The 12327-nt window shown below is 40.3% G+C and overlaps 1 protein-coding gene across 5 annotated transcripts in view; it reads right to left on the minus strand.

Annotated features, from left to right (window-relative positions):
• Nucleotides 1–298: 298 nt before the first annotated feature.
• KIT (KIT proto-oncogene, receptor tyrosine kinase) overlaps nt 299–12327 on the minus strand; it is an 87338-nt gene continuing 75309 nt past the window's right edge. For all 5 annotated transcript variants that reach the window (XM_086407663.1, XM_086407662.1, XM_086407659.1 and 2 more), the window contains 8 exons: nt 11061–11211; nt 9035–9126; nt 8452–8579; nt 7313–7435; nt 4297–4408; nt 4084–4183; nt 3632–3737; nt 299–2539 (listed from right to left, as the gene is read on the minus strand). In XM_086407663.1, coding sequence (XP_086263789.1) covers nt 2411–2539; nt 3632–3737; nt 4084–4183; nt 4297–4408; nt 7313–7435; nt 8452–8579; nt 9035–9126; nt 11061–11211 — 941 coding nt within the window. In that variant the 3' untranslated portion in view covers nt 299–2410. The remainder of the gene's footprint in view (nt 2540–3631; nt 3738–4083; nt 4184–4296; nt 4409–7312; nt 7436–8451; nt 8580–9034; nt 9127–11060; nt 11212–12327) is intronic.

Here is a 12327-nt window from a genome sequence, read left to right on the forward strand (position 1 = left end):
TGCATGTGCTCAGTCGCAAGGTTATGTCTGACTTTTTGCGACCACCAGGCTCCTCTGTCCACAGGATTTTTCAAGAATATTGGAGTGGGTTGCCATTTCCTTCTCCAGGGATCGAACCCAAGTCTCCTGCATCTCCTGCATTGGCAGGTGGGTTCTTTACTTATGAGCCATCTGGGAAACCTCACCTTACACATACTAGGTACAAACCATTCTAATGTCAGGGTGAATGCACTTTAACACTTTTTAACACTTTCAAGTTTAATTTCACTGACTCTGAAATAATAAAATAAAAATTCCATTGACTTTATATTTACACTTTTATTAGAATTCTTTAGAACTGTGAACAGTTGGACAACATATCAGGAAAAAAACACATAGAACATAAACAACCTTTAAACTTGCACCGCTTACATATTTACACATAAAGTTACTGTATATATAAAAAATATTTTCAAGGACTCATGGGATTGGGAATATTCAAAAGACATTATTGCTACATTTCAATATTTACAAAAAAAAAAGCCACAAAATAATTTCAAACATAAAGCTACTGCAAAGAAACATCAGATGTAAAAAAAAAAAAAATTATAAAAATATAAACTTTCAAGAATATCCAAGACAAAACTCTCAGTGAAGTGCCCCTGAAGTACCTAGACATCTACAATTAACAACCACTTTTCTTACTATAACCAAAGTCAATAGAAACGTAAAGAAAATTTTCAGACAAAGTGTGGCAAACAGCAAAAACGTCTTACATTAGCAACAAAACGCCCCAACCTGTTACCTTTGGAAAGGTGCGAGAGCATAGAACTCCAGTGCAAATGGTTACTTTCAGATAAATGGCCACAGTTCTCTAAATGAAAGCAAAGACACCTAGGAGGGGAAAACCGTGAGGGCAGCATACCTGAATCCTGCGAGACAACATAAACCCTGCCATGTACCCATGGACCTCTTATAATTGGGTAGAGGCAAAAAAAAAAACAAACAAACAAACAGGTAACACTAAGAATAATATCCAGGCTACAGCCTAAAGGGTAGATAGAACTGAAATATGTTTCAGTAGGACAGTAGCATTAATAAGGTCTAAGGAACAGGTACAGTATGTTGAGTATAAGTAACAGAGTGCCTTAAGTGCAGGTGGATTGCAAATAAATATGGACTTAAGCACTCCTCTATGTAGGCTTTTGGTAAGCTTCCCTATACAGCAAGGTGAAGTGAAACAAAAGCTGGGCTGCTGCTGAAAGCCAGGCTACTTCTTGGGTGCTGAAGGACCCTTCTGGGCTCAAGGCAAGACTACTCCCAAAATATTTTGTCTACAAGCATACATACACACACACACATACACACTTATATAGATACTGGCCAGGTGTCCAGGACATGCCTGTGATGGAGGCTGAATCTAAAGTTTATTTTTGGCTACAGAAGAATCCAAACTAAGATAGCACTGGTTGTCACTCCTGCCAGAGTCATGCAATAAATCACTTTTTCAAACGGCATCAAATCCACTGAACACGATGACATTCTGAAGCTGGTCGGCTTGTTCTGGACAATCTCTAGAGCAAGTTCATCGGCTACAAAAGGAGATTTTTGTTAAGACTGTGCTTGGCAATAATTTTTTTTTTTTAAAGCACTGTTTCCTTCAAACTTGTTCTGGCTCATCAGTTATTCCTATACACAGCAGACTCAAGCCAGAATTGTATTCAGAAACTACACCTTGTGGGTTTTCCCCCCTCAAATATGTGAATGCATACAATTTATAGATGAGTATATACAAAATGTGGGCTGGGAGGCCATCTCTCCAATTCAGCTACTATTAGTGAATTTGATTTAGAAACCAGGTCAGAAGCACGAAGGCTCATGCCCAGCAGTCTTTATTCAGGCCTGGAGAACATTTTTCCATGGCCTATGTCTTACTCCCAGCATGAAATACTAGATTTCGTGAGCCCAGATATTCATAGGCTTCTGGCCTTTGAATAACATTCTATTTTCCGCATCAAGGGATAAGGTTTCAGCTTCTAGTCTTGCTACATCATCATACCATCATGGATGATTATGAGGAATGAAGGTGACTACTGCTATGTACTCAAAACTATCAACTACATTTTTCAGATAGAAATTGGAGAAACCTTGGGAAGGACTCAGTGTGTCTAGTCCATCCCACCCTCCCTTTCTCCAAGTCTGAAGTTTCCTTGTTAGCAGGGGCTTGTGTGCTATTAGGAACATAGGCAGCTTGATGGTAGCTGATGACAAAAATCATCAGCCACTAAAGGGTGCTCATAAAGACAGGATTACATCAGGGTGTCCACTACCCTGGAGTAGGATTCGAGTGGAAGGAAAACAAAGGAACCATTGTGAAAACCAAAAGAGAGGGGGTTCGGGGTTGTCAGGAGACCCCCAGATGCAGACTGCTTCAGACATCTTCGTGGACAAGCAGAGGCTGCGTGGAGGAGGCGCTGCTGCCCACAGAGTTGATGCGCACAGAATGGTCCACGGCGGGGTTCTCCCGGTGGGGGCTGCAGTTTGCTAAGTTGGAATAAATCTGAGGAAAAAAAATCCACAGTCAATACGCCAGTACCCACAAGGAACAAAGGGGCACATGTGCAGCTTAGGAACTGCAAATAACTTAGGAAGATTCTTACAGCCAGGAGGTTGACAAGACCTTACAGCCAAGAACCAAATCACACTGACCAAGGATAAGCTTTGTTTTATCCCTCATTTTTCCATGGTCTGATTACGTAAGAAGTGATAGTCCAAAGTGTGCTTTTCTGCTGGAATGCATCCAGGAATGAGAATGACCTAACTTTTTTTAAAAGGTGCATAAACTTCTGTAGCCAATTCCCATCTAATGGCTGATATCATTCACTAAGAAACTGGTGGTTCTTCCATTGAGAACCAGGCACTTGGGTGTGAAATGCTGTCTAATTTGAAATGTGCTTTGACACCCAGAAGAGCGAGCTTCAACCTGAAAGTATCAATGGTATAATCTTAAGAAAAGATAGCTCCAAGCACAATCCAGAAGAAAAAAGCAGCTTAAAAAAAAAATCTGAGTCGAAGTAAGGATCACTCATTCCTCCTTAAAAGCAAAAGAAATCATGAATTTGAGTTTTGAACTCCCCGCTTCTCAAATCACTAGGAGGGATCCCTCAACTTCAAGCAACTCTTCATTCTCTACGGTTTGTGGCCATGAAAGCTATCTGCCATGTTCTGGTTATTTACTTGAGCAGAAGGTTTATTTTACTGCAGGGAACAAGCTGTCTTTTCTACGTGCCTTACCCCAACCCTCCAAAGGCTGAATGGCCTGACACGTGAGACAGAGCAGATGCAAAGCCCCATGACCAACACTTGGGGTGGAGAAGAAAAAGTGGCAAATCCTTATGGAAACTTCTAAGCCCACACTTCTGAGTGTCAAGCCCTCTACTCTTTCGCCTCTTCATCTCATATCCCTTGGCTCAGAGTAGGGAGCTAGGCAAAAAGAACTTGCTTCCATTGCTTCACTTTCCTACTCAATTTATAGCCTAAGCAAAGGAGAGAAAGGGTGGGTAGCTTAGTCCTCACCCCCAGAACCTGAGAAGGAGGACATGCTTTGGAACCAAGAGAATGGAGGTCCTGTGCCTGACTGGAGTATACTCACATGATTGGTGCTCTCTGAGATCTGCTTCTCAATCAGCTGCACAATCTGCTTAAATGTTGGCCTTTTCAAGGGATCAGCATCCCAGCAGGTCTTCATGATGTCATACCTGCAAGACCAAGGCCAGTTATCACTCCTCAATGCCTTTAACTGATCTGCAGGTATATGCCATTCAACAATTTTGAACATAATTCCAGGGTTACACAACTGGACATATTCAATGACATGGGTATAAATAAAACTGTGTGTACTGAGACTCTGCCTAAACTCTATGTGGTAGCGAGTTTTATGAAACTCAGCGACCGAAATAACATTTGCCCAAGATGTCATAACAAGGAACCAAATGACATTTTAAGCTATGCTTAGTGAAAACCCTCAATATACGAGTTTCTGTTTTTAAAAAAGGAAAACAAAAGAGGAAATGTTATCTGAAGGAAGGACATCTGGGCCCTTACATTTCCGCAGGTGCATGCTCGGGGCTGAGCATTCGGAAACCTTCCTTGATCATCTTGTAGAACTTAGAATCGACTGGCATTCCAGGGTAGGGGCTGCTTCCTGAGGCACAAACAGTTTGCAAATCAGCATGACAATCAGCAAGGAGAGCACTGGTAGCACCTTAAAGAAGATGCTGAGTGTGATTAAGGTGCCTTTGGCAAGGCTCACTTTACCTAAAGAGAACAGCTCCCACAGAAAAATCCCATAGGACCAGACATCACTTTCAAATGTGTATACACAGTTGAAAATACTCTCTGGTGCCATCCACTTCACAGGGAGTCGAGCCTGCAATGGAAGCACAAAAGATCCAACAATGTTAATCACAAAGCTAAAAAAAAATCAAAACCTGAATAGAAAATATTCCTATAGAGAGGTGGGGTGAGAACTTGATGGGCATCTCACAAAGACCTTCTACCCATATGACCTCAGAGGACCCTGATTGCCTCTGAGAATTATGTTATGTGTGGTTTTTTTAGTTTGGGGTGGTTTTTCTTTTGTGGGGTGGAATAGGGTATGCGTGCCAAGCAGTGGGCAGGACCTCAGTGCCCTGACCAGGGACTGAACCCAGGCCTTGTCAGTGAAAGCCCAGAATCCTAACCATGGGACCAGCAGGGAACTCTTGTGAATTATGAATTTTTACTTTTTTTCTGACTACCTCTGAAATAAGTGGATCACCAGTACAGCTGACCCCTGAACAATGAGGGTCTGAACTGCATGGGTCCACTTATACACGAATATTTTTCAATAATAAATGCTACACGATCCATGCTTGGTCGAATCCAAGGACGTGGAGGAACCATGGATATGGAGTTCTGGCTTTCATTTATACTGAGATTCACCCCTGCCTTGTGCAATGGTCAACTGTATACTATCTTCTGGAGTGGGTTGCCATTTCCTTCTCCAGGGGATGTTCCCTACCCAGGGATCGAACCTTGGTCTCCTGTACTGCAGGCAGATTCTTTACCGTCTGAGCCACCAGGGAAGCCCCAATACTATCTTCATTTTCAAGATGGGGGTCACTGAGTCTGTACAGCCTGGTGGTTACGAGCATAGTTGTCAGAGACAGATACTTGGGTTCTAACCTGGGCTCCACCACTGGCCTTGTGTAACACAGAGGTTAGTTACCGAAGAAGGTTAGTTACCCTTATCTCTTAATAGAAACGTGGCCTCCCAGGGTAAGGACTACATTGCCCAGCTCCTTCATAGCTGTGTGCAGCCACGTGGCTCGGTTTTGGCCACTAAGTATTATATGACAGCTTTTGGAAAACTTCCTTAATATGAAGTTAGCATGTGTCCTGTGGCCTTTTCCTTCTCGTCTCTTCCTCCATTGTCTTGCCTGCTGGATCTGTTGGCTGGCTTTCTTGAGGCATCTTGGACCATGAAGCTAAGGGCCACACCAGGAATGGTGTAAAATGGAAAGGTTGAGGAATTTGCTCCCTGGTATAGAACCTCCATACCAGGCCTGGCCAGCAACTCCTATCCTTATTTTACTTTCCTCTTGGGTGTTCTGTCAAATACAGCCACAATTATCCCTCACTAACACACTGGGAACATCACATACATCTGTAATAGAAGCCTCAGGATATTCTTCCATAAAGCAAAAATTGTACCTCAAATTCCATGAGTTGTCTTGTGGGTTAAATGAGATAATGTGGGTACCAGTGCTTAGTTCAGTATGGCTGATTCACTAGGATCTGAAAAATTATCCTGTACAACCAACCACTTGATAAGACAGTAGTGGCTTATGCTGACTATGACTATTTCAGGGTGGTGAGTGGCAGATTCAGAGTTTAAATTCAACAGTTGAACTTCACATCCTGAACTCCTTCTGCTAACATCCAGCCAAACTTTCTGTGACTATTCCTCTTAGAGACATTTCTGGATTCTTGGATCTTAATTTACCACAGAAAGCTAAATCAACCCTTCCCATAATCCATTTAGGACCCAAAACTGGGAAGACAGTTTTTTTCTGGTCTTAAAGTTATTTTAGTCAGTAGGAAAAAAATATAAATGCTTTCCAGTATCCCCTCCCAGATTTTGTGCTCAAGTTCTTATAGGGGCTCTTAACTTGAGATCTATTAATAAAAGGTGTCTTGAAATCAGAGGTGCTGGGGTCATCTTTACCAAATACGACACACCCACCAAATGACAGAACCAGGTTCGAACTCAGCAAGACTGGGCCCGGAACCCATTAGCCTTTTGTCAATATTCAAAGGCCAGGATAGAGAACCACCTTTCATTCTTCCTTCCAGTAGTGCACCAGGATGGTGGGGACTTGGTGTTATTAACACTCCTAGCCTTAGTGAGTTATTATTATAGAAACGCATGCTGTCATCAGAAAGTAAACCCAGCAACATTTCTACAAAAACCAAGTCTAGTACAGCCCACCCACAGAGACGCCTTAGTGATGGAGAAGGAAATATTACATTATGTGTAGGCACACCAATAGCTACCTCTAGGAATAGCTCTGGACTGGAGCTATGAGCCTGGGAAAATAGATGGAGAAATATATATGTTCAGGACTACTGGCTTCCCATACTAATGGGATATTGCTCTGGGAATCATAGGCTCTGGTTTCAGCCTCTACTGATCCGTGTCATCTCAGACAAATATCACAAAATACACTGTGCTTTTAGTTTCCCCAACTTTTAAAATGTGAAGACACTGCATTCTAATGCCAAGGGGTTGCCCTGATGATAACAATGAAAATTGGCAATGAAATAGAGCACTTTGAAATAAAATCACTATGTTCCATAAGCCAATTATTCCTTATGAACGTCTTTAAGAAGCTCTCTTGATTATAAGATCCAATATTCTATATACCTAATTCTGAACATTATCTTAGATTTTAATCTTTTTCATATAGCCTCTCAATCTCAAAATAAAATTCTCCTGCTGTGACCTTCAGGTCCACATTTGTTTCACTTGAACAAAATCGAGTTCATTGCTATTCTCCAGCTATAATGAAAATTAAGGCTATTTCTGTTTCTTTCACATGCCCCATAATTACACAATTAGAATTAGGAATTCTATTATTGGAATTTTGCTAAAGTATATTTAATTTGACTGCTAAAATGCATGATATCGCAAAGGTAGGATTTGCATTATGAAAATCATAAAAAGACAATATTTTTTAAAAATTGAAACGAAAATCTTTTGTTGGACTGTCAAGAGAGAGTGAGTACTCACGTTTCCTTTGACCACATAATTAGAATCATTCTTGATGTCTCTGGCTAGACCAAAATCACAAATCTTTGTGATTCGACCATGAGTAAGGAGGATATTTCTGGCTGCCAAGTCTCTATGAATACACTATTAGAAGAGTAGGAGACAAAGAAAACCATTTAAATTTATTTTAAACTTTTTAAACAGTGGAAGCTATATTGAATGCTAGAATGCTGCTTTCGTTATACAGAGCCAGTAGCTTTGCTTTACATTTAAACCATTCGGTGCCCCAAAAATAAATATCTAGATGGCGCTCTGAATGGTGTTCAATTTGTGTTTTACATTGTTAGGACTTTAATTACTATAATTGCTTTCAAAACCAACTTGAATAAATGCTTTCCCCCCCCTTAGGACTGCTTTCCTTTTACATGCTTCTCTTTGAATATGTCCTTTTAAAAAGAGTTTCTAAAATGTCTACAACTTGAATTTGACCCCCTCAAAGGACAAAGGGAAGAGGCTCTTTATTTCAGCCATCCTATATCCTCTTTTAGTTTGGTAATTGTTCGGAAATGTCACCAATGACACTTAAGGGTAGGATCTGTAACCTCATCCTATTCTGTTAGCCTGGTTTCCTAAGAAATTCCTCTCACCCTTCTAGAGACCATCTTTCTTGTTTTGGTTCCTTCATTCTCTTCCTATCCTCAACCTTTTGATCAAATGTTTATTACTCTCTCTCGATTCCTTACTTCCCCAGCACTTGGTAAACCATACATGCAATATTTGAAGTCTAACTTCAAAAAGGCTCAAGTATATGCTTCATCAAGCACTGCAACTACAAGAGATACCCTTTCCTTTGGCTGATAAAATAACTACCTCTTTATTTTCTAAGAGCAGCTCCTACATCCTAAAAGCCAAATTCTAAATGAATTCATTGCATATAAAAAATATATTCATAGAAAGCTCATTTAGACAGGCTTGCACTTTAAAACTTATGAGAACAGGAATTTCAAAGAGACAGCAGTTGGAACATGAAGAAACTATATTTCCTCTGCTTTTGGTTACCACACTTCAAGCGACACTCTGCATTCTAACTATGGCTCTAAATACTCCTTGGGGGTGGTGGGGGCAGGGACAGGACCCTTCTGAGAATCACCCCCACTTACATTCTTTGAGGCAAGGAACGCCATGCCTTTTGCCACCTGGTAAGAAAAGCTCAGCAAGTCCTCCAGGTCCAGGGCCAGCTCATCATCTTCCATGATAGCAGGAGTCACGTCTCTTTCTATGTATGAACCTGTTAGGAGAAGAAGGATTTTCTTAGCAATTAAAATCTTAAAGACAAGGAGAGTAACAGACAGTGACAACACCACCAAGGGCCGGTAATCAGGGAACTGATGTGAACTTGCAGGCAAATCCTCTCCCCAGTGTTAAGGACAGGAAGGTGCTGAATCACAAAGTTAATATTCCCAATCCTGGGGTAAGTTACAAAATCTTTAAGGAAGAAGAATGGTGGATGAACACAAAAGTCTCATATTTTTTTATATGTATCTGATGTATTTTGATATTCATATGTTATCATATATGCAACAAGATGCTCAGATACAGTAACACAGGCTCTGACTCCAAATACCTGCTTACCCTGAGCCTATTGTAAAGAACCGGTTACTACCAGGAATGATGTTAGATTCCATGGTGATATGAGAAACTCTGAGTCAGTGAGGTTGTTCTTATTGTTTGATAGGTACCTACCTATTCTTGCAGATCTCCTCTTGTCTGCCTTGGTTGGTACAACATAAGAAACTCCAGGTTTCATGTCCATGTACTCATTAGTACTATCATTGCTGGGAGAAATGAAACGTCCATCAAATCACGAGTAAATAAAATGAGAGATGGGGGAGCATGTGAGAGGCAGGCTATCTCTCCACTCCCTTTTTTACATAAGAGGCTGATTTATTTAAAGAAAGTATTGCCAAGTTTAAATGAAGAAAATCTTATTCAGTAAGATATGAGTTTTTAATATTCAACATTTGGGTCCAATCCCTAGGAATTAGATGGCCTTTTTTTGTATTCAACTGTAGAGGGGACTCTGGTTAGAAATGTCCTATCTCTCTACACCAGGGATTTAATGAGAAACAGAGAACCAAAACCACTATCCCACATCACTTCAAACTCTCTAAATTAGCCTCAAGAGAGATAAGATGAAAGAGACAAGAAAGAGACAAAGAACCAGAGCTCCTGAGATGTGTTATTAGTGGGGGAAGACAGGGATCGTTAACATATAGCGACTGATGGAAGATAGTTTAAAAAAACCAAGTTTGGTTCAGATAAACACCAATAATTTGGATGATTTTCTGAACCATCTGGACCTCTTGAATCTGTAACATTTGGCTGGAGAGTCTTCAAGATTTCTAGTACTTCCTGCTTCTGATTAGCATAGAAACACCATGACAACAATCTCCTTCAGAGCGTGCTGGTGGTTCCAATCCCATATGGGATCCCAAAGCACAAAAAACACTACATAGGATTGAACTATTTAGGCCATTATTTCAGAAAATCAAAAAATATATGTGAGGCCAAGGTTTAGAAATAAGGCGAAGTGGTTCATTCATTCACATAAAGAGCATATGTGCTAGGGAAACGACCAAAGGTGGTTTGGTTTACATTGTATTTTACTGCCCCTTGACACCACTCAAAGTTTACAGGATCGAAAAAAAATAAAAAGCTTCATCTAGGGTTTAAAACTTCAGCCAGAGGTACAGAAAAACCCTTTAAGAGGTAATCACCCATCAACCATATTTACTGAGGTCTCCTTCAGGGCCTGGGGTTAAGTTCAGGAGACAAAGTCTTGCCTTCTCAAAATACAGGGGATATGGTAAATAAAAAGGAAAGAGGAAACCCATCACACAACTGCAGAGATAAAATGTATAAGGGATTAGGCATGATGACTATGATTCTGTCGGGCTGCATAAATCTAGAAAATCTTAAATGGTGGATCTTAAAAGAAAGAAAAGGCAAAAGATGGCAGAGAATTCTATTCTGATTGTAAACTACACCAATTCTTCTTAAAGGAACTTGAAACTCTTGACATATTCAAATTCAGAATGGTATCAAGGATAAAAGAGATGAAAATAAGGTGCAGAATTTTTAAAAATGTGCTACAGTAGTTGTGCCTCTTGATAACCTAAGTTAAGGAAAAAGAGGGCAAGGAATACAGAAATAATTCGGAGGTAGATGGTGAGAAACCTCGGTACAGAGAGCTGTTTGGAGCTCTCTGCCATTCTGTTAAAGGAATTCACTGTGACAACTTGGCAGCCTTTCCCATGTTCCCTATAAACAGTCTCTCACTCTAAAGATGCATATAGGACCCTATTGTACAGTATAACGAGAACGACACACAGGAAAGAACCACGGTAAGAGAAACAGGTACAGAAATCATACAGGACCCTGGCTCAACAGTATAAAAAGAACGACACACAGGAAAGAACCATTCTAAGAGAAACAGGTACAGAATTCATTCAACTAAAGAGAACTAAAGTTCAGAAAAACACTAAAGATACATTTATAAAAATCAACAAAAACTTAAGTTCAAGACTATCTGAATCTGTAAAAACAGTTTGAACTTTCTAAACCGTTAATCACATTTAAATGATTTAATAATTCTGATTTTGCACCTCAAAGTACCTCAGTTCACTTTTTTAAAGAATCAGCCTTGATTGCAAACCCTTATGACCCCATGAACTGCCTATCAACAGCTATTTATGTAAATCAGTCTTACCAGGAAGACTCCTTTGAATGAAGAAGGTTCTTATAAAGCGCCACTTCGGCGTGATCTTCCTGCTTTGAGCAAATAAATGAATCACGTTTTCTTCTCAAAAAATTCAGAAGATCACCATAGCAACAATATTCTGTAATGACCAGGGTGGGCCCTATGAGCATTTAAGAGAAAGTTAGAGGGAGGTAAGATATACAGACCACCCAGTCTTCCATAAAAATACTCAGTGGCAATCACAGCCATTCACATTCAGGGTCAATGTTAAGCCTACCAAGTACGAGTACAATCCTATCTATGAACATGGCTTAGCAGAACGCGGGATTCTGTGGAGTAAAACTAAACAACCTTTGTAACCTGAATTTCTGCCTGATTAGGGGTCAGGTGTGACTGCTGGTTTTAGACAGAAGTTACAGCTTTCATCATTAGTTATCAAGCTTCCTACGTGAGTCCTCTGATTCACTTCTGTTTACAGAGGGGGCTTCACGCCTTTTGTAATGTCATTATGGAAATGATGATGAGCATAAGCACAAATGGCAGCATAATAGGAAAAGCAACCATCGGAACCACCAGCTGAGACTGGAAGGTGGGAGAAACCCTGAAAAGCAGGGCCATCACATGTGTTTGGGGCTCTATCAGTTGAATTTGTTTTCTTTCCCTGTTGTAAAAGCCTAAAAAACTATAGCTCTGAAGTTATTTAACAGACAACTAATTAACTTGGGCAAAAATCTCTCATAAACAATTCATGATGTCGGTGAAGCAACATTTATGGGGGCTGTTTTAAGAAATTACAGAAAGCTGTCAACTTGACCGTGGATCTCTCCAGATCTTGAGGAATGGCTCATTTTAACACATCTTTGTTCCTTTAGACCAAAATGTTTTCTGGAAACATCGTAGAAAGCCTTGATGGGAGGACTAATGAATGCTTCAAAACTGGAAATTTCTTATTTTATCAAAGTGAAGTCTTTGCTCATTTGGTGTAGATTTGAGGGCTGGTAGGCTTGGAGGCCTATTTTTAATGATAGCATGCAGATGAACATTAACTCTTTAGTGGCTAAAGAGTCATCCAGCCTATATAAAAGCTTGCAAGATAAAAGAAAAGCTTTCTGGAGGAGATGAGACATTCTCAAGATATTCAAGAGGTCAAAGCTGGTGTGACATACACGACAGTATGTCCTGGGTGTTCTACCCCATGATGATAAACACAAAATGTAATTCTTAAGAACAAGACACATGAACCTGGGTCTCCGGCATTGCAGGCAGATTCTTTATC

Source organism: Bos grunniens, chromosome 6 (assembly GCF_055505025.1).
Source record: "Bos grunniens cultivar Pamir isolate PY7600 chromosome 6, Bosgru_T2T1.0, whole genome shotgun sequence".
Taxonomy (NCBI): domain Eukaryota; kingdom Metazoa; phylum Chordata; class Mammalia; order Artiodactyla; family Bovidae; genus Bos; species Bos grunniens.